We start from the raw sequence: 23,203 nt of genomic DNA, 5'->3' as shown, positions 1-23,203 counted from the left end.
GTGCCCCGGCCCTCTTTCCATCTGGAGGGTCGAGGATTAAGAGCAGCGACCACCCTGGCTTTCCATAGAGCCTAATTTGGCCTTCCAGGGTGGTCAAATAGCCAGGATGATAAGAAGACTGTCCCAGCTGGAGCCCAGATGGGAGTTGGAGGCGGAGTCATGGTTGGAGCTCCAGCTGGAGGGCGGCGATGGCGGCGAGGAGCGAGGCAGAGCGAAGGAGTGGCGGCGACGGCTTCCCAGCAGCCCAGCAGCCCAGGCGGCGAGACGGCGGTATCGGCGATGCCAGCAGGGCCGAATTGGAGGGTGTGGACCGCCGGAAGGCCGTTCGGGGGCGGAACGAGGCTTGAGACGCTGGAGGCCGAAGAAGGCCTGCGGGAGAGCCGTAGGCCGGCCGGAGCAGCGCTCGGGCCTGGACCAACAGCGGGGGGTCGTTGAAATAAGGGGGGGGCAGGTCATGACAAGTCCAGCCCTTAAAGATCTATGGAGCCTGGAGCCTGGCAGAGGGAGGACACCTGTGGCACCAGGGGCAGGAGACATAGTGCCAGGAGTCAGAGGATCTATCAACCCCTGCCATCTGTCATCTGCCTGCCAAGACTGTGCCCAGGTGTCCTTCGTTGATCATCAACAACCTTTTACAACTACCTGCCCACTTGTCATTTTGACTATTTACAACTGCTCCCGAGCCAACTGTTGTGTGTGCCTGCGTGACTACCCCCACCATCTTTCACCAGCCCACTATCAAAATCCATCAAATATCCATTTAAACCGTCTGCCTACCTACACCACAGATTGCCTCCCGGCCTCCATCTTTTTACCATCTTCCTACCACCTACTCTCCATCTAGTTACTGTCTTCTCATCATCCCCTTATTTATCATCTGATGTGGAACCTGGCTTGCTGACTCTTTTTAACATCCATAGCACCCTGCCCCTGGTTACAGCGCTTCCAGTATATATTCGAGGTCAGACTTGCTCCAGCTGCGGGAGTCCCCCCTCTCGCAGATATGGCCCTTTGCCCTTTCAAGGGCCCACCTTAATGATGGGTTTGTTAACCCCGAGAGGTGGAGGAAGCAAAGACTTAGGGGGTTTTTAACTAGATGTTTTTTATCCATTTTAGGGGGTTCTAGGGCGGGTGGGAGAGATCAGGCCAGGAGGAGGACTTTAGCCAGGCGAACAGGTGAGGTCAAGGAGGGAGTGAGCGGAGTGGGGAGGGGGAGGGAAAATGACATTCCTACAGAGGGTTGTTTTATTCCAACGGTCGTGGGGAGGGGTGGGTGCGAGGACCGAACAAAATCTCGTAGTCGGTTGGGAGACTGTGGCTGTTGGACACGCTCGGTCGCTCGTACCAACCCCCGCAGCCTAGGTGGCCAGGACCTACAGAGCCAGGGCCTGAGGCTGATGCTTTGCAATGCAAGGTCCGTTGTTAACAAGGCCCCCCTCATTAATGAGTTGATCTCAGAGGGGGAGCCGCACCTTGCAGGGATAACGGAGACCTGGTTGGGCCACGAGGGTGGTTTGCCCCTCGTGGAGATGTGCCCGCCAGGTTACCGTGCATTTCATCAGCCGCGGGCCCTGGGTAAGAGTGGTGGGGTGGTGGTAATTATACGGGAGAGTCTGGAACCGAGGAAGTTCACTGTGCCACAGATCTCCGGGTGTGAGTCCCTTGGTGTGAAATGGGGCCCAGGGAGGCAGATGGGCTTGCTGATTGTATACTTGGCTCCTCGCTATGCATCAGCGGCCCTGCCTGAGCTCCTCGAGCTGATCGCGGAGACGGCAGTTGATACCCCCAATCTTGTGGTTATGGGGGATTTCAACCTGCCGTCGACGGGCGAAGCATCCGAGGTGGCTTGGGAGTTCATGGCTTCCATAACAGCCATGGACCTGACCCAATTAATTCAGGGCCCCACACACGAAGGTGGGCACACACTGGACCTTGTTTTTGTATCTGGACAGTGGACCAGTGATCTGGGAATAGGGGATTTAGTTATTACACCCCTGTCATGGTCAGACCACTCATCTCTCCGGCTCGACTTCCCCGGCGCTACCCCCCCACCGCGGGGAGGCGGAACCTGATTGTCCCAGATGGTTCCGCCCCAGGCGACTGATGGAACCGGATAGGTTCCAGACGGAGCTTGGGCCACTTCCTGTAGCCCTGACCCGCTCCCGGACGGAGGACCTAGTGGCCGCTTGGAATAGAGTGGCTGCTGGGGCCTTGGACCGGGTAGCACCTTTGCGGCCTCTCCTGCGGCAACAAACCACCCTGGCTCCTTGGTTTACCGAGGAGCTGAGGGTGATGAAACGCCACAAGAGACACCTAGAAAGCAGGTGGAGGTCCTCACGCTCCGAATCTGACCGAACACAGGTAAGAGCCTATTTACGGACCTACCTTGTGGCACTGAGAGCGGCCAAACGTAGACACTGTGCCGCTCTTATTGCATCCGCGGATAACCGCCCTGCCGCCCTGTTTCGGGTGACCCGCTCCCTCTTATCACAGAGGCCGCGGGAAGCCCCTTTGCAGGGTAGAGCAGAGGAGTTTGGGGAATATCTGCAGGACAAAATCGCTCAGGTCCGGAGTGGATGGGCCCCCTTCAGTGGACCAGGAGAGACGTCAGAAGCAAGTCTTGAGACACCACACTGGGAGGGGTTTGACTCTGTTGCCCCCGAGGATTTGGACAGGTTACGTGGGCGACTGCGAGCCACCTCATGTTTACTGGACCCGTGTCCCTCCTGGCTTGTACTGGCATCCTGGGAGGTTACACGAGGCTGGCTCCTGGGTCTGGTGAACGCTTCACTGGAGGAGGGGTCCTTGCCGACCGCCTTGAAAGAGGCGGTGGTGAGGCCCCTGCTCAAGAGGCCTTCCCTGGATCCGGAGGAGCTAGCTAATTATCGTCCCGTCTCCAACCTTCCCTTTTTAGCGAAGGTTGTAGAGAGTGTGGTGGCGCAACAGTTCCCACGTCACCTGGAGGAAGCAGTCTATCTTGACCCGCGCCAGTCCGGCTTTCGACCCGGTCACAGCACGGAGACGGCCTTGGTCGCGTTGGTAGATGATCTCTGGAGGGCCAGAGATAGGGGTTGTTCCTCTATCCTGGTCCTATTAGATCTATCAGCGGCTTTCGATACCATCGACCATGGTATCTTATTGCGCCGGCTGGAAGAGGTGGGCGTAGGGGGCACCGTTTTGTGGTGGTTCCGCTCCTATCTCTCCGACCAGACGCAGTGTGTGTTGGCAGGGGAGCAGAGGTCGACCCTGAGGCCACTCACCTGTGGGGTGCCGCAGGGATCGGTCCTCTCGCCCCTCCTGTTCAACACATACATGAAGCTGTTGGGTGAGATCATCCGTGGTTTTGGGGTTGGATACCATCTGTACGCTGATGACACGCAGCTGTACATTTCCACCCCAAACCACCCCAACGAGGCCGTCGAAATGATGTCCCGGTGTTTGGAAGCCGTCCGGGTCTGGATGGGGGACAACAGACTCAAACTCAACCCCTCCAAGACTGAGTGGCTGTGGCTACCGGCGCCCCGGTTCAACCAGTGGATGCCATCGCTGGCCATAGGGGGCGAACAACTGCCCCCCCGTGGAAAGGGTGCGCAATTTGGGCGTCCTCCTTGATGCCCGGCTGTCGATGGATGACCATGTGACAGCCGTGGCAAGGGGGGCGTTCCACCAGGTTCGCCTGGTGCGCCAATTGGATCGGGACGCCCTACGCACAGTCACTCATGCGCTGGTGACGTCTCGCCTGGACTACTGCAATGCTCTCTACATGGGGCTCCCCTTGAGATGCACCCGAAGACTACAGCTAGTTAAGAATGCGGCCGCGCAGGCCATCATGGGAGGAACAAGATACTCCCATATAACACCACTCCTGCGCGAGCTGCACTGGCTACCTGTGGTTTTTCGGGTGCGTTTCAAGGTGTTGGTTACTATCTTTAAAGCGCTCCATGGCATGGGACCTAGTTACCTGCGGGATCGCATCTCACCTCACACATCTCTACGACCTATCCGCTCTCACAGGGAGGGACTCCTCCAGGTGCCATCCGCCAAGCAGTGCCAACGGGTGGCGCCTAGGAGTAGAGCCTTCTTTGTGATGGGCCCAACCCTCTGGAATGACCTCCCTCCCGATATTAGAACGACTAACGACCTCCGCTCCTTCCGATAGAAGCTCAAGACCCACCTGTTCCAATTAGCTGGCTTAGCAGATCTATAGCTCCATCTTTCACCTCCTGGCAAACATCTTATTGTGGAATTTTTAAGGGAATTTTAATTTTATTTGTATTTTTAATTAAATATGGTACAGTATATTTTCTACCTCCTCCGTCTATGTCTATGTTTATGTATATGTATATTTATGCACATCTATTTTGATATGTATATGGTTTTTAATAATGACTGTACACCGCCCCGAGTCCTGTTTAGGAAAGGGTGCGGTTTATAAATAAAAGTTTGTTTGATTGATTGATTGATTGATGAAGATATTGAAGAGTACTGGGCCCAAGATGGAGCCTTTTGGTACTCCACTGCTTAGTTCCTTCCATGTAGACGTAGTGTCACGAAGGACTACTCATTGAGTATAGTTTGTCAGCCGATTACAAATCCATCGGATGGTGATGCTGTCTACCCCATATATGTATTCCACTTACTGTGTAGGAATCATTTGTGATCTTTCTGTGAATTTCTGTGGAGGATCGAAACTCACTTTCCTCCAAAAGAGCCACTCTGAAGGCTCTCTAGAGATTCAAGGAGGCCTCAAATATCAGCACTGAAAAAGCAAATTCAAGCCAACATGAGCCTCTAAAATCCAGACTATGCCCCCATCCAAATATTTACAAATATTGGAATATTACTATATTTTTAATACAACGAAAGAGTAAAAGAGCATATTACATGACCAAAAAGTAACAATACCATTGATATTTAATTTTTTTAAAAATCAGATTTAGACAACTTCTTAGTCTTCATCACACTTTAGAGGAGCAAAGTATGGCCGTAATGCTTGAAAGAAGATTTTGCACATGCTTTGGGGGGTGGGAGCTTTTCATCAGAGAAAGAGGAATCCATCATCCTTTCAGATCTTCTCACTCACTGTACATTGATGTGCATGTGGCAATTCCCTCATATCATGAAAAATCAAATGTAGAAAACCTCTTACTTGTCACTGTTAATGCAATGTCGCAATTCCTTTTTAAAAAAATATATATTTTTATTATTTTTACATTTAAAACAATGCAATACCGCGGAGTCGGAGTGATCATACATTCACATTATGTACAGCTAGTTTCAACCATTAACAGTTAATCTACTTAATACATTGTCTGTCCTTCTGTCGAATCATAATATATACATTTGTTCCAGTCTTGTCATCTTGTCTTATACCAATCATAAAATCTCTTCCATACTTCAAAATATTCTGATTCCCCTTTATTTTTAAGTTCAAGAGTGAGCCTATCTGCTTCTGCACAAGCCAACACTTTTCTGATTGTGTCAAGCTCTGATGGTGTATTTTCTTTTTTCCAATACTGTGCATAGGTTATGCGCTGCAGTTAGTATATGTATAATTAAATAAAGTGTATCTTTCTTAAACCCCTCCGGTATTATGCCTAGGAGAAAAGTTTCTGGTTTAAACATAATTTGTTCTCCCACCATTTGTTCTAACCATGATTGAATCATTTTCCAATATTTTTTTGCCTCATTGCACGTCCACCACATATGATAGAAAGTGCCTGGTGTTTTTTTACACTTCCAACATTTTGGGGCCAGATTTTTGAACATTTTGGAAAGCCGTGCTGGAGGGAGATGCCATCTGTAGAACATCTTATAAAGATTTTCTTTATACGCCGTAGCCAATGTTAGTTTCTGATTAAATATCCAAAGTTTTTTCCACTTAGCCAATTCCACATTGTAACCGAAATTTTTCGCCCAGGCGACCATGGTTTCTTTGACATGTTCCTCCTCTAGTTTATATTCCAACAAGAATCTATACAGCACTTTGATCAGTCTGTTTTCTGTCTGTATCAACAGTTTATCTAATATTGTGTAGTCTTTGGCAATACCTTCGTTCTTCCTATCCTGTGCATACCTTGATTGTATCTGTAAATAAGACCACCATTCTACTTGTACTCCTTGATGTCAATTCTGATCTGGTTTTGATCTCCCCCTGCCTGTTCAATAACTTTTTATATGTGACTATATTTTCCATGTTGATTAAATTTGGGTGTATGTATGCTTCCATCGTAGATAGCCAAATAGGTATTTTGGTATAGTGGTCATGTTTAATTTTGTTCCATATTAGTAACAGAGATTGTCTGATGTAATTTCTACTAAAATATTTGTGTGCAGATCCTTTTTCATACCAGAGGAAGGCATGCCAGCCTGCTTGGAGGTCATGGCCTTCCAATTTGAGTAATCTTTTATTTCTCAGCATTATGCATTCCCTTAGCCATTTTAGTATGGCCGCAGTATAATAGAGTTCCCAATCTGGTACGCCAAATCCTCCCTTTTTCTTAGTGTCTTGCATAGCCTTAAGTTTTATTCTTGGTTTTCTTCCCTGCCAAATAAATTTCGAAACCAATTGATTGAAATCCTTGAAGACACCTTTTTCTAATTTAATGGGAATATTCTGAAATAGGAAAATAAATTTTGGTAATATATTCATTTTTATAACTGCGATCCTGCCCATCAGGGACAGTTGTAGGTTTTTTCATCTTTCTAGATCTTTCTTAGTTTTATTAATCAAATAAGTATAATTATCTTCTTTGATGGTCACACACCTCGCAGATAAATATATACCAAGATATTTAACTTTTTTGACAATTTGGATACCCAATTTCTTCGTTAACTCCTCTTTTGTTTTTGATGTCATATTTTTAGTCAGCATTTTGGTCTTTGTCATATTTATCTTTAGACCCGCTATTTTCCCATACTCTGTCAATTCCTCAATGAGTTTCGTACCAGACTTTATAGGATCTTCTAGCACAAACACTAGATCGTCCGCAAAGGCCTGTAACTTAAATTGCTCATTTTTGATTTCTAGTCCCTTTATCTGTACCTCTTTACGTACATTCCTGGCTAGTACTTCTAGGGTTAGTATAAACAGCAGGCGGGATGGGGCAACCTTGTCTTGTACCTTTCTGGATTACAATACTTTGTGTTAATTCACCATTGATTATTACTTTGGCTTTTTGGTTTGTATAAATTGCTCTGATCGTGTTTATAAATTTATCCCCACAATCCATGTGTTCTAATTGTTGGTGCAAAAATTCCCAGTTGACATTATCAAATGCCTTTTGGGCATCGAGAAAGATTAGTGCAACCTTTTTTTCATTGTGCACTTCACAATATTCAAGAATGTTCAACATAATTCTCATATTGTTTTTAATTTGTCTTCTGGGGAGGAATCCGTTTTGATCTGTATGGATGAATGATGTAAGAAATTTTTTCAACCTTTCTGCTATTATTCAGGCAAAGATTTTGTAATCTGCATTTAGCAGTGAGATTGGTCTGTAGTTTTGTATAAACACCTGGTCTGTGTCCGCCTTAGGTAATAATACAATATTAACTTATAACTTTGCAACATATATCTGTGGATAGCCTGCAGTTGGTTAGCTTCTGGATGAGTGGAAGAGTGACATCTACTGGCGAAATTTGGAATTTCCCCCCCTCTTAATACCTTAAGACAGTGGTTCTCAATTATTTTCTGTCATGCCCCCCCTAGGAAGAAGAAAACATTTCGCGCCCCCCGCGCGACTGTAAATAGTATCATTTGTCTATAAAATTGTTATAAGTACACCTCTGCATAACACTGTATCCTTGTCAATCCATGATGGATCCCAATAAGGACGGTTACCCCTTGCGATGATGTCCAGCCACCAAACTCCCATATTTTGCGAAGTGGATAATGGACTACAAAGAGAAAATATGGTTTTAGGGCTTGAAAGCTACGCAGAAGAAAGGAAGGCCAACCCATCAAAAGGATGGAGAGCTGAAGAAGGATTATTACAATATCCGTGGAAATACTACCACCTTATTGGAGCTCATAGGCTGCTTGTAGTAGATTCTTGGCAGAGCTGAGATGGAGGTGGAACATCCACTTTGCTGGTCCAGTGGCTGAGGCATGGAAGCCAGCTGGGTGATTTTCCCTCTCAACCCGACTCACCTCACAGGGTTGTTGTAGGGAAAATAAGCTGAACAAGGAGCACTAGATGTATTATGTTCCAGCAGGGGGCAGGACTAGAAGACCTCAAAGGTCCCTTTCTCTTACCTTCCTGTCTCCTTCCCCCACCCTACCCGATTCCAACAAAAACATTATAAAAATATTTATTTCCCATTTCTTGCCAGCCCTAGCAAAGAGCCGCGATGTTCCGGACGGAGCGATTCCTGGGTTTGTATTTGCGAGCTCCAAAGCAAGCGCTCCTCCGGGGCGGAGGCAGGCAGGCAAGCAGGCGGGGCGTGCGCTGGGGCGGCTCGGCCACCGGGCGTGGCCAAAGCGGTCCCCGAGAGGCTTGTTTGCTCGGCCAGCAGGGCGGAGGCGGAGGGGCAGGGAAGAGGAGCCGGCGAGGAAGAGGAGCCGATGGGACCCGCCGTTGCCGCCTTCGCCGCCAGTTAGCTCAGAGGAGACGCAAGCGAGGCCACAAAGACCTCTTTGTGCACCGGCGGCCGCGGCCCCCTCGTTTGCACCCAGATGGAAAGGGAGCCTTCGCGCCCCCCTTTATGGCGCGCCCCACTATTTGAGAACCGCTGCCTTAAGAGAAAACAGGAATTTTGGTGACTATCTTCTCTGGATAACAAGAGAGCTGACTCCTAGAGTTTATTGAGGCTAATCTTTGGACACTACTAATAGAAACAACTGGAGAGAGAGAAAGAAGATTTATCGGAGCAGGGGAACCCAGAACATTCTCATATAATTATCCAACACAGGAGGGAAGCATCTAAGGTTGAACTTAAAAAATAGGAATTAATGTTATAATGCTACCATCAAAGGAATATACTGTTTTTGTTATTGTAATTGCTGTAAGATTATTAATCCTAACTCTTTTCGATATTATTGGCACTAGTACTGATTAATTTAGGAGATTTATTGATCACAATATAAGTAATAACTATAAGCAATTTACTCTTAGATTTTATTAAGTTAATAAAATAGATTAATAGATTAATAGAAACTTTGGAGTATTATAAGTGTGACATACACACACATATATATACAGTGATAAATTGATAAGTCTCTCTCACTCTCTCCCTATCCTATGACAGCTGTTCTCACATAACATACGAACTTATCGATATATAGAGTTTACTACCCCCTATCACTATTTAAAATTGATAATTGAGTAGAGGAAGAGGGAAGAGGAGAGGGAAAGGGAGGAGAGGGAGAGGAAGGAAGGAAGGTAGGCAGGAAGGAAGGAAGGAAGGAGGAAGGAAGGAATGAGGGAGGGAGGGACGGAGGAAGGAAGAAAGAAAGAAAGAAAGAGAAGAAAGAAAGAAAGAAAGAAAGAAAGAAAGAAAGAAAGAAAGAAAGAAAGAAAGAAAGAAAGAAGGAGGACTGGAGAAAGTTACGAGGGAGAGAAGAAAGTGGGAGTTCTGGAGAAAAATTAAAGTAGAGATCCAATTCTTCTAAAAAATGACAAGTAGTACAAATTTAACGAAAATTGGCATGGGGAGGAAGCCAGCATCCCAGCCATCCCTAGCGGCTGCCAGTCCTTCGAACCAAAGATCTTCGGAGGATATGCTTCAGAGAGAAAGATTCAATTCAACTCAGGAATTGCATATTACAGACTATGCAGGAGGCAATAGCTAAAAATCACGAAGAACTTAAAAAGGATATTAGAGAAATAAGGAGTGATACTGTAGAATTAAAGGAGAGAATGCAGAAGATGGACGATAAATTTGAGAAGTTCCAGGAACAGATCAATAAACACGAACAAAGAATAAATGTAATAGAAGGAAGGTTGGAAAAGGAGGATGAAAAATGGAGCAGCTGAGTTCTAGGCTGATCCAGGCAAACAAGGAACTTGAGTTAACGGTCCTCCGTTAGAATCAGAGAAAGCAGCCCAATTCCTACGGTTCCAGAACGTAAAGGAAGAAAAAGGCGAGTATTTATCAGACACGATGGCAGACCTTATGGCAAAGCCTTTGGGAATAGAAAAGGATGAGATGGCAAGTGAGATCGACGAGACGTATAGAATACAGACAAACTACGCAAAAAAGAATAATTTACCAAGAGAAGTTCATGTAAAGTTTGTAAAAAAATCAATACGTGACGAGGTGCTAAATAGAACAAGAGACAATCCGATAATTTACAACCAACGACAATTAACAGTTCTAAAACAGGTACCGAGGAGAATTAGAGAATTAAGAAGGCCCTATCAATTTTTAACATCTGTCCTGAACAAATTTGAAATTAACTTTAGATGGCTGATGCCGGAGGGCGTAGTGGTAACTTGGAGAGATAGAAGATTTAGAATAGACACAATGGAACAAGCGGGAGATTTTTACAATACTCTTGTTGGGCAGGAGGATGAGAAAGACGAAGGAGAACAGTCGGGATCAAGGAGGCAAGGACCCAGGGCACAGATAAGAAGAGAAAAGGAACCAGTGGAGACAGGAAAGGAGAAAGAAGTCGTTCTAGACGAAAAAGGGGAAGAATCAAAGGAAGTGAGAGAAATAAGGGCAACAAGAAGCACACGACCTAAATACACATAGAAGTATGTCGGGAGAAATCAAGATTCTATCATTGAATATTAATGGTCTAAACTTACCCCAGAAGAGGAAAACAATATTTAATAAATTAAAACATTTGAACTACGATATAATTGCAATGTAAGAGGTCCATATGACTAAAAGACAGATCCAGATCTTAGAATGTCCTAGATTGGGTAAACTTTACACGGCACTAGCTGACCAAAAGAAAAGAGGAATAGCATTATATGTCAAAGACACAATCCAGACTAAACTAATTTATCATGATGAGGAAGGGAGAATATTAATCGTAGAAATAATGTTAAACCAAAAAAAGGTGTCACTGGTTGTAATATATGCACCTAATGAAGGCCAGGAAAATTTCTATCATAGACTATATAGCATTATTCAAGAGATGGGAAATGAAAATGTTTGTTTACTGGGTGACTTCAATGCTATAGTTGACCCGAAACGGGACTATAAAAGTGGAAAGAAGAGAAAAGGAGCTAGGAGAACTTTCCCAAGGTCATTCTTCCAAATGGCTGAAGAACTTAATCTTTTTTTTAAAACAAAATTTTATTGGTTTTAAAAAGAATATACAAGGAAAGGGGTAGTGGATGAAATACAAATTTTGACAGTTACATTATGCAGGAGATGCCCCCCCCCCCCAATTCTCATAACTTTCATTTGTTAATACATTAGATTGTTGTTACTTATTATTTTGTCAGCATATAAACTTTTATCTTAGAATAATTTCAATCATTTTATATCAAACAGATTTTCAAGTTCATTTTTGTGATCTCAGTTTTCTCAGTGTTGCCTCTTCTCCCCCCCCCCCCCTGGCAGAGCTCCGGCACCTCCCGTGTCCTGTATGTCCGGTGTAGTGTCATCAGGTTTATCTAGGAGGACTTTATTTGTTTCCATAAAGGCCTCAGCCTCAATAGTTGTATTAATTCTAACTCTCGTGTCCTCCCAGAATATTAACATACCTTCTGGAAAAAGCCATTTAAACCACACCCCTTTCTGGTATAACTTCTTCGCTAGGTGCGAGTAGTTTTTTCTTTTATCTCTAACTTTCTTTGGGATCTGTTTCAGAATGGCTATTTCTCTATCCTTGTATTTTAACGCTTGTCCCCTTTGTGCACTCAGAATTTCGTCTCTTGTGGTCTTTCTAAGAAATTTAATGTGTACCTCCCTTGGAACATTGTGTGTTCTAGCATATGCTGAGTTTACTCTATAAACCAGGTCCATATCCCACCCCATCTGTTGTCTGTCTTTTTAAATATATTCAGCCAATAAATTTGTCATAATATCCCTCAAATCTTCATCATCAGCCTCAATTACATTTTGAAATCTAAGAAAAAAAGACATCCGTTCAAATTCCGTTTTTATCTGGTGGTTCTCAAGTTCTTGATTTCCTTTCTGGACCACTTTCACCTCTCTCCTCATCTCAACCGTCCCCTCCTCCAAAAGTTCCAGCCTCTGTGAGTTTTGGATCACACGGTCTTTATTCTCTTTGAGCTGTTCGTTCATTTCCTTCAATTGGTTTTTAAGTCCTCCTGCCCCTTTAAGAGTTGTTGAAACATTTGTTGAAAGTCCACCTCCGAAGGCTTAGGCTGGAACAAAGAAGTTAGTGTCTGTTGTCCGCTGGGGCTGGACGTTGAGGATGTTGGGGCGGAGCCCGCAAATCCCGGGTTCCCCGGTGGTGGTCTTTTAGGTGGCATTGTAGTAATCAGAGCTCAGAGATGGAGGTAGCAATACAGAGAAGAAACAACTGGAAAGGTGGTTAGCTGAGAGAGATCGCGAGGCAGGAAGCCCAGACAATTAGGGACCTGGGCAATAAAGCAATAAAATCCTTTGTTCCAAGTCCAGGATAAAGTGTAACATGAGATTTCTCTGAGTGTCACAGAGACAAAGCCAAAATGCCAGCAATTTGTATGGGTGGAGTCAAATTCTCAAAGTACATGAAGATAACGGAAGTGTGCCATCTTGCCCTGCCAGCTCCGGGATCCAAAGGCAAAAGTTTCCAAAGTTTTCAAAAGAAACAGATCATCACCTCATTTTCACAATTGCAGTAAAGAAAATCTGCTATTTGCTATGAGAGTGATTCCATTCCAGGGCTCCCCCCCCTCCTCTTCTGGGGGCAGGGAGCAAAACAGTTTAAAGCCGCTTGTCCAAGGGGGGGGGAATCCCCCTCCCTTCAATCACACTTCCCAGCCACAAGTTGAAAGCTTTTCTAAAGAGCCGACAGTTTTTTTTTCCTTTACTCATCAAAGGGAACAGGGGGAATCTCCATCTCACCGCACAGCAACTGCGTCCTTCGAATCTTGAATTTCTTCCAGCTGCCTTCGACGCGAAGACGCCACAGCGCCTCCCCTCTTGCCTACCGATGCCTAGGGCGATGCGGGGAGCCCCCCCGGCCGCCACCGACACAGGGGGACCCCCGCTACGCCGTCCCCTCGGCAGGAGCCCCTCCAGGGCGTCCTATGCCCCCCCGATCAAAGGGGAGCCCACCAGGAGTGCGCGGGGCGAGCAAAGCCTGCCCGTCGCGTACCGCAGCGGAAGCGGAAGGTCATGGCTGAAGAACTTAATCTGTATGATGTATGGCGAGAAAGATGTCCAGAGGGAAAGCAATATACCTTCTACTCGAATAGACACGAATCCTGGTCAAGGATAGATATGGTCTGGCTGCCGATGGAGATAATTTCAGAAGTGAAGGAGAAAGATATAGAACCCAATCTATGGGCTGACCACAATCCCATGAGGATTATTTGGAAAAAACAAAAGGGCAGTTATCGTTGGTTACCCAATAGATCAATTCTAAAAGACCAGGAATATATTAAAAGAGTTAACCAAGAATTAAGATTCTTCTTCAAAGAAAACGGGCCAGGAGATACATCCATACAAAACCTATGGGATACAACTAAGGCATTTATAAGAGGGGTCACAATATCAGCCACAGCCAGGAAGAAAAAAACTGAGAATCTAAAAATAAGAGAGCTGAAAGAAAGGCATAGAAATTTAGAGAGTGAACTGCAAAAGAAACCGCAGAACAGAAGTATAAAAGGAAATATGGAACTGATTAAACATAAATTGGCTATATTTGAAAAAGCAAAATTGGCACAATCTATAAAAAAAGCAAAGCAATGTCGCAATTCCTGAATAAGACAATTCAGTATCAAATTCCACCTCACTCATCTCTGATGTGCATGTGCATATTATTGCATGTCCATGGCACGGGCATGTTCGCATGCAAATAGGAACAACTTTCAGTTAGGGCATGCAGGCGCGTATAGTTTTGGCAATCGGGACCTAAAAGGTTCGCCTTCACTGGCCTACAATCTCTCGGCTACACCATTCCAACTTTCCTGAGGATGGAGGAAAGTACTCTAATAAATTGGGTGTCTATTAATGAATCAGAAAGCGAAAAATGAGGGAAAATAGGGAAATTTAAAGCCTTCTGAATATGATCACATGGGAAGAAGAAACAAGTGGAGAGTAGGAATGGTACTTTTGAAAATAAATAAATTGTACTTAAATATAAATAATCCAGGTCAGAATTAAAATGACACACCCATTGTTTGCATTTTTGTTAGTAAATTCATATCCCACGTTCAGACTATTGGGTCAAACTAAGAAAATAATTCCTTTCCAAGTTCAGTCTCTGTAAATAGGAAAATTCATAAATGTAACTTTCTAGAATTAACATCATGTTCCCACGTAAGCGTATCTTTGTATGGGAAATTAGGTCATTTGTCCTAAAGCTCTCTCCAAAGTCCATGCATTTATCTTGGCTTCTTCTCCCTTGTGTGGATCCTTTGATGGTAAGTAAGATGATAGCTCTGGTTAAAAGATGTTCTACACAGCAATCATTTAAATGGCTTCTCCTGTGTGTGGATTTTCTTATGGACAGTAAGAGAACGGCTTCTACTGAAGCCCTTTCCACACTCCATGCATTTGTATGGTTTCTCCCCTGTGTGGATCCTCTTATGGGCGGTAAGGGTACTGCTTTGACTGAAGCCCTTTCCACACTCCATGCATTTAAATGGCTTTTCCCCTGTGTGGATCCTCTTATGCATGGTAAGGGTATTGTTTCTACTGAAGCCCTTTCCACACTCCATGCATTTAAATGGCTTTTCCCTGGTGTGGATCCTCTTATGGACGGTAAGGGCACTGCTTGCCGTGAAGCCCTTTCCACACTCCATGCATTTAAATGGCTTTTCCCTGGTGTGGATCCTCTTATGGACGGTAAGGGCACTGCGTTCCGTGAAGCCCTTTCCACACTCCATGCATTTAAATGGCCTTTCCCCTGTGTGGATCCTTTTATGGGCGGTAAAGGCACTGCTTCCACTGAAGCCCTTTCCACACTCCATGCATTTGTATGGTTTCTCCCCTGTGTGGATCCTCTTATGGATGGTAAGGGCACTGCCTATACTGAAGCTCTTTCCACACTCCATGCATTTAAATGGCCTTTCCCCTGTGTGGATCCTCTTATGGACGTTAAGTGCACTGCTTGCCGTGAAGCCCTTTCCACACTCCATGCATTTAAATGGCTTCTCCCGTGTGTGGATTTTCTTATGGACAGTAAGAGAACAGCTTGTACTGAAGCCCTTTCCACACTCCATGCATTTGTATGTTTTCTCCACTATGTGGATCCTCTTATGGATGGTAAGGGCACAGCTTCTACTGAAGCCCTTTCCACACTCCATGCATTTGTATGGTTTCTCCCCTGTGTGGATCCTCTTATGGATGGTAAGGGCACTGCCTATACTGAAGCTCTTTCCACACTCCATGCATTTAAATGGCCTTTCCCCTGCGTGGATCCTTTGATGGAGATTCAGTACACTGTTTCTACTGAAGCCCTTTCCACACTCCAGGCATTTAAATGGCTTCTCCCCCATATGAATCATTTTATGGAATGTAAGATTACTCTCTTTGTTGAAGCTCTTTCCACAATCTATGCATTTATATTGTGCATCACATGTGAGAATTATCTTATGTCTTAGAAGGGATGCAATCTTATGGAATCCCGAACCACAGTCCATGCACTTATATGGCTTCTCCTTGTGGTTTCTTTCCTGAGCAGTCAAAGTCTTCCTTTCACAGAAGCTCTTTCCATCCTCCAGAGTCTCCCCGATGGGAAGACTTTTTTGTGGTGTAAGAGACCCATTTTCCTGAGAAAATGGGATACTCCAATTGCAATTTTTTCCATTGTCTTTGCGTATATAATCCCGTCCTTTGGATTTGGATGGATAGTGTTCATTTACCTCTAATGTGTCTTTGGATAGTTTTACACCTTTCCCCATATATTTCTTCTGTATTTTTCCCCCGTCCTCAAGAAGCTCCTGCATGTGAACCTCAATGGAAGATGAGCTTTCCTTATTCCAATTACTTGAGGGGTTTCTCTCCTGCCTGTGGAATTCCATTTGAATTGCAGGCTTCTCCATTACATCTCCATGCCCGAACCCTTGGAATGATTCCCTTGACTCTTCATGGACCTTCTCATTATCACCTTCAAGGGAAAAGAGAAATAAACAATACACCAAGTTTAAAGGAAAAGATCAATCACCCGGAAGTCATTACCCTTTGAAACTCATCTTCAACCTCCTCTTTTTCTTCTTACATAAAACATATTTCACTTGCATTTTGTTGTTTATTTGCCAAAAATCACATGATTGAAGTGGAGGAAAATACTAGTATTCTTCTATTAAGCTTAAGCTGCATGTTTGCAATGGGAAACCATCACCATTTCGCTCCTAATTCTAAGTTGCAGGATAGAAATAAAATAGAACCAGTTAACCAACTTACTTGAATGACAAGGCCTCATAGCAATAGCACTTAGACTTATATATCACTTTACAGTGCTTTACAGCCCTCTCTAAGCGGTTTTCAGAGTCAGTAACAATCTGCGTCTTTATTTTACTGACCTCAGAAGGAATGAATGCTGAGTCAACCTTGAGCCTGGTGGGATTCGAACTGCCAAATTGCAGTCAGCCGGCAGTCAGCAGAAGTAGCCTGCAGTACTGCATTCTAACCACTGCGCCATCACAGCTTCACAGGACTGATATGGAATTATCTGGGCCAAAAAAGCTGAAATCTGCGATGGAGTTTAACATTACATCAAGACAAGGAATAACTTTGCCACTGACACCTTTAAATAGAAATACAAAACACACTGGATGTGAAATGGCACAGGATGCATCTAAAGAGAATGTCATGGATCTATTTCCTTCCTAGGAGCAGGAGAATGTCATGTTTCTATCTGCTTCCTCTCTAGAGATGACATCAATTTGAGATTTTTAAAATGAGAAACAGCCAGAGGTATCCAACTACAAAAAGTCTTCCTGAATTCTCTGTCTGCAGAGTAGGAAACACCCTTACCAAGAGAGGCCACGTTCCTGTAATTTTCCATCATGACTTCCCAATGCAGAGCTTTTTGGCCAGGATCCAGCTGAGACCATTCCTCCTCGGAGAAATACACAGCCACCTCCTCGAAGGAGACAAGGCCCTCCTGACGGGGAAAGAGAGTACACAGAAGGCCCAGGAGGTATTGTTTTAAAAAAGCTCCTATTGCTTACAAATTCCCGAAGCAATGCTATGCACTAAGGTAATTGGCTCTGCTAAGTAGCATTCCAGGGTTTATGTGAGAAAATGTTTGGATTGAAGAAATGTTTTGGGTAGTGTTATGCCAGAGTATATAAATATACATTGTGGTATATATGTATTTTTCAGAGTATAAGATGCACCATTTTCCCTCAAAAAAGAGGCTGAAAATCTGGGTGCGTCTTATACACTGAATGCCTCCCGATGCCCCGCCCCTTCACCAAAATGGCCGTGCATAAACTTATGGAGGCTTTCAAAGAGCTCCTGGGGGCTGAGGAAGGCAGAAATGTACAAAAAACAGGCCATTTTTTACTTATTTTTGCCCCCCCCCCTCAGGAGCACTCATCAAGCCCCCTAAAGGCTATTCCTGCATTGTTTTAAAAGGGGGGGGGGTTGTTGTAAAAAAAGGAAGTTTTTGGGAGGTTTGCAGAGTGCTAAAAAATTTTTTTTCCTTTTGGAAAGCTCTTTAGTTAGAGTGATTGATGTGAATTTCATTGATCAAGTGCTGTGCCAGCAGAAACAAAGTCTTAGGTGCTGCAAATTGTCAGCAATTTCCTTCTCCAGCACATGGATAAATACACGTGGAAACACCTACCTACCTATTCTCTCTCTCTCCCTACCTACCTACTGTATTTCTCTCTCTCACTCTACCTACCACCCTACCTACTTTCTCTCTCTCTCTCTCCCTACCTATTGTATTTCTTTCTCTCTCTCTCTCTATCTCTCTCTATTTCTCTCTCTCACCCCCTTCCTACCTACTGTATTTCTCTCTATTTCTCTCTCTATCCCTTTATCTACCTATCTACGTACTCTCTCTCCCTACCTACCTACCGTCTCTCCTCTCTCTCTCTCTCTCTCTCTCTCTCTCTCTCTCTCTCTCTCTCTCTCTCTCTCTCTCTCTCTCTCTCTCTCCCTCCCTCCCTCCCTCCCTCCATCTACCTACCAACTTTTTTTTAACATTTGCCTCTTCAAAACCTTGGTGGGTCTTATATTCTGGTACGTCTCATACTCCAAAAAATACGGTAAGTTTATACTGTTGTTGCTCTCTTTCTCCATCTAGTGGGCAGACAGACAAACACACCCATTTGCCAATCAGCCTGCATTCTCAAGTCAAGTGCATGATGGGAAGCCAGACTCCTCAGGGTCTTGTGAAAAAATAAAGTGGAACCGCAACTGAAGACCTCCTTCTACCGGTCCACAATAGAAAGCGTCCTCACTCGTTGCATTACGGTGTGGTATGCTGGCTTGACAGCCACGGATAGAAAGACTTTACAGACGGTGGGGAGCACAGCACAAAACATTGGGGGCTAGACGACATCACTAGGGCTCACTGCCTCAGAGGAGCGAGGAAAATCCTCAGGGACGACTAACACCCTGGTCTGCCCTTCTTTCCTCTCCTACCATCGGGTAGGAGATATAGAAGCATAGGCAGCCGCACAAACAGGCTGACGAACAGTTTTTATCCGTGGACTGTCTGAGTCCTGAACGAAAAATAACATTACAACCACATAATACATTGACTTGTAGGACTGGGTGTTTATTGGTAGGATTCACTGGGCTAGGGATTATTATTATTTTGTCTTTCACTGTGAGTTGTATTGTGTTGGGGGGTGCAGGAAGGGAGCCTTAGCCAATCTCATTATACACATGTTGTACTCTGACAATAAAGATTTGAATTGGACTGAATTGTTTAGCTTTTTAGTAAATGTCTCGTGATGCCCCAAGACTCATTAAAGTGCTGGGAGAGCCCAGCCAGGAATTTCTTTCTGGTTCTCCTCACATTTTAAGGAAGCTGCTTGTAGTCTGAATGGAAGATAACAAAGTGGAAGAAATTTCGTGAGGGGAACTTCTTTAGCTTGGCAAAGCTTGACTGTTTGGCCTCCAAATGCAGGCACAATTCAAGGCATTAGAATTGCCAATCTGAATATTTAGACAGTTTTCTGCATCCTTGCACAAATCCAAGTCAAAAAGTTACAAACAAGGGTTATTTGAAAAGTGAGTAATTAGCATAAGTACAATTCTAATAATAATAGGAAGCAATTAGCAGTTATTTAAAGTGGTGGTTTTAATAAAATATTTCCTAAAGAGAATCTACTTCAACTTTCAATCTTGCTCAGGAACACAAAAATAAGCCAACCCAAAAAAGAAGGAAAAATGGAAGGAGACTGTCTACGTACATCAGCTTGACTTTCTGAAGGAAAGGGAGCATACAAATCTAAGAAATTAATTTCCTCTTACTTGAACCGGAGTTTCAACCATTCTTTCAGTTCCACCATCAGGAAGGGTCAACTTCCTTCTATTCTTCCCTACGAGGGAGACAGAATTTACACTGCATAATTCATAATGTAGAAGTTCTATAGAAGAGAAGGCCTAGAGAAGATGAAACACCTGAGATCTCCCTGGGGAACGGGAGAGCTTTAGATTACCTCCAGTCATGTCCATATTTAGATCCTCCTGAGAGATCCTCCTGAAAATCATTTCCGGAGATGAACTTGAAGGATGCCTCCTTTCCTCAGGATCTCTGATCTCCACCATGAAGGACTTGAAAAAGTAGGCAGGAAACAACAAGAAGAATCAATGGACAATACACATCAAAAAGTGGATTCTTCTTCTGTGAACACCCCTCCAAAGCCCCGGAAGTCCACCCGTGAGGCTGGAAATTAGGAAAGGAACGACTATCACAAATAAAAGAACAAGGTCCTACAAGAATTAGAAGTACAGGATTTCCATGTATAACGGATGCCAAAGAACTCTGGCAGGCATGAGTTAAGAATTTAAACCCACTGTTAGATTTAGTGCATTAGATTAGAAGGTCTCTCACCTGCCAGTCAATCCCCTCCTTCTGCTCCACCCCCTGGCTCAGGAGATAACCTTCCACCAGGGCCACCGCCTGGGAGCTGGTCTCTGCTCCACACTCTCGTACCCAGCTCTCAATGTTCAGGGGCAGAAGAGCCAAGAACTGTTCCAAAACAACCAGGTCCAGTATCTGCGCCTTTTTGTACTTTTCTGATCTCAACCATTGACTACAAAAGGAATGGAGTTGGCTGCAAAGTCCTCGCGGTCCTTCATCCTCCTGGTGATGGAAGCTGCTGAACTTCCATGGCTGAACTTCTGAAAGGGTGGTTGTCTCCTCCAGGATCTTCTGCCCAGTTCTTGCCCTCTCTTCATACCTCCCAGGCTGGACACCCAAAGGGCCTTTTCCAATTTCCTTACTCTCTAAACATTGGCTTTTCATTCTTTCTTCTTCCTGCAACTTCAAATGGGTCCCAGGGAATCTTGTTGATCTCCAACCACCTTTCTATTCATAGTACCATTCCTGTAGCTACAGGTCAGGCAAGACTTTCAGCCGTCTTTGTCCAACTTTTTGCCTCCCAGAGAGGTAGTATAAATGGTTTCCAATTTCTGTATGTGAGGTTAAGCAGAAAGGGATAGATTTAACCCCTGAAGAACACTCATTTTTCTCAGCTAGTACAGGATTACAGAGAAATTGAACAGTTAGTCTTTGTGCAGGAATGTGTGTGTTTGTACAAAATATGGGATTGACTTCCATCAAGGACTTGGAATATTGAATAAATGCATTTTGTATAAACTTTTCAATTTCTTTCTTTCTCACAAAGTAGGGCTTGCTTTGTAAACACCTATGAAGAAAGTTAGTACCCGCCCCCATCCTAGAAGAATGAAATATTTTAGGAAATACTAAAAAAGCAGAATATTATATTTCCCTGGGTGACAAAAGGAGAAACATATTTTAAAGACAAAGCAGCTCCCTTCAGCTCCCCTCCCTGTTTCAGCTCCAGGGTGATGGGATTCACCCTCAGGACAGGATAGGATTAGCCCTCTACCATCTAGCAAAAGAACTCATATCACCCAGCAAGATTCAACCAAGCCTGGGACTCAAGACAACCTACAGAGTTACCCTGCATGGCCTCATGGGTTAGGAGCATTGTAAAAGCCTGTTTCCAGCCCTTCACGTCTTAGCCAATAGGTGCAAGCCTTTGGTTGCCGGGCTGTCAGTCGCAAGTCGAGGACTTAAGACCGATCACACGTCGAGGACTTAAGAAAGGTCGCAAGTTGAGGACTTTACATCCAGGACCTCAAAGCATGTGGTCCTGTCCACCATTAAACCATATATCCAAACAGCCTCCATGTTTCCAGGTTTCACCCAAGACGCCAAACTCTAACAGGTGAACAAACCACGAAAGTTCACTTTTTAAAACCCTGCTTTGGATGTTCCCTTTCTTCAGTGTTTGCTTTTGAACAGCCAAATCACACAACTACATGCAGGTAAGTTCACAAAAATACCCAAACACAAACAGGCTAAGCAGCTGTTCACATGAGACACCGGGGTTAGTGATGTGCTGGTTCACTCACCCTCCCAAGAGAAATTGAACTCCTGGGGATCCAACCCAATTTTAGTCTCCTGCAGCACCTAAGGAGAAGGCGGGCAGAATCTCCTGCAGTTCCTCCCTTGCAACCATCTTCTTATTCCCTGCTCCAGATTTCCCCTCCAGGCTCTCCCCTTCTCTGACCTCGGAGCTTCCTCCAGGCTATGGGGGGGGGGAGGATTCCCCCGGGACCCTCCCTCCTCTCTGGGGATTTGTTCCTGGGGCAACGCGGCTCGTCCTGAGCACCGCTTCCCTCTGCCTGGCACCTGCATGAAGAGGGGCGGCAGGGGAACATGGGATCCCGGGCTCTACTACCCCCTGGACTCCGAAGATGCTTCTCTCCCTTCCTTCTCTAGCAACAGCACCCTCTCTTCCCCCCTCCCCATTTGCACGCAGAGACTCACACACACACACACACACAGTCACTTACACTGCCCACTTGGAGTTCTCCTCCCTTCAAGACTTCCCTGCACCCACTCAAACCTCCTGCGAAGCTCAAAGGGTTAAATAGAAACGTCAGATCCAGTGAGGTCACTTCCCTCCCATTCTCCTATGGTAAATCAACTCTGGCGCCCGCCCTCCAGTGGTCGAATGGGGAATCGCACGGCGTCCGGTTCTCGTTTTAGAGGGACACACCTGGCGGATTCCTCCGTGCATGGAAGGGGTTTATGCAAAGGGTGGAAACGGTGCCTTTTCCATCAGGGCCCAGAAAGGAAGAGGTTGTTTTCCTCTCTATCCATAACCCTTCTTTATCCAATTGCTTCTGACAGAGTTACACCCATGTGCCCCCTTTCACTTTTAAGAAGGGTTCCTGTAGAAAGCTACATCCTTTTATACAGGGAGCGAAGGGACCCAGAAGAAATCGGATTCAGCCTTCTTCTTACTCAAGAGATTCAAAATACCCAGTAACATAGTTGGAAGGAATCTTGCGTGTTGTTTAGCCCAATTCCCTGCTCCAGCAGGAAACCCCACACCATTGCAGACTTACGCCTGTCCAATGTCTTCTTGAAAAGCTGCAGTGCTAGAACCCCCAAAACACCTGGAATCCAGCTGTTCCACTAGTTAATTGTTCTGTCAGGAAATTTCTCTTTGGTTTGTTGAAAGAAATGTCCTTCTGGGTTCTGCTCCAAGTGGGGAAAAAGACACTGAAGACATGGAGGCTGCTTGGAAAGATGGTTTTAATGGTGGACAGGACCACATGGCTTGAGTCCTGAACAGAAAAGGTGATCACATGCTTCAATGTTGGTGGAGAAGGAAAGGAAATACTGAGATGCTGAGTCCCTGGTTTTATACCCTCTCTGGCCTTTGATCTTGACCTTGTGTTCTGATTGGTTGTCAGTCTCCCATGGGGCCATGCAGGGGCAACTCTCAAGGCTGCATTTTGAATCCAGGTTTGGTTGAGTTCTCAGATGCCATGTGGTCAGTTGAGTAAAGGGCCAATATTATCATGCCTTAATCCCATCCCACTGGAGCTGAAGGGGGGAACTCTTTATTATGTAAAGGGACTGGTTTGGCCTTCTTAATAGCCTATTGACAAAGTG

General features: G+C 45.0%; 1 protein-coding gene across 1 annotated transcript in view; it reads right to left on the bottom strand.

Moving 5' to 3' along the window:
* Positions 1 to 157: 157 nt before the first annotated feature.
* LOC309400013 (zinc finger protein 202-like) overlaps positions 158 to 23,203 on the bottom strand; it is a gene marked incomplete at its 3' end in the record, with an annotated part of 50,616 nt that continues 27,570 nt past the window's right edge. The window contains exons 3-7 of the mRNA XM_081968308.1: positions 19,704 to 19,818; positions 19,516 to 19,583; positions 17,056 to 17,185; positions 15,942 to 16,186; positions 158 to 409 (exon numbers count right to left, since the gene is read on the bottom strand). Coding sequence (XP_081824434.1) covers positions 158 to 409; positions 15,942 to 16,186; positions 17,056 to 17,185; positions 19,516 to 19,583; positions 19,704 to 19,818 — 810 coding nt within the window. The remainder of the gene's footprint in view (positions 410 to 15,941; positions 16,187 to 17,055; positions 17,186 to 19,515; positions 19,584 to 19,703; positions 19,819 to 23,203) is intronic.

The sequence above is a fragment of the Natrix helvetica genome (assembly GCF_964273705.1).
Source record: "Natrix helvetica genome assembly, chromosome: 1".
Lineage (NCBI taxonomy): Eukaryota > Metazoa > Chordata > Lepidosauria > Squamata > Natricidae > Natrix > Natrix helvetica.
This window is presented reverse-complemented; position numbering and strand designations above follow the sequence as displayed.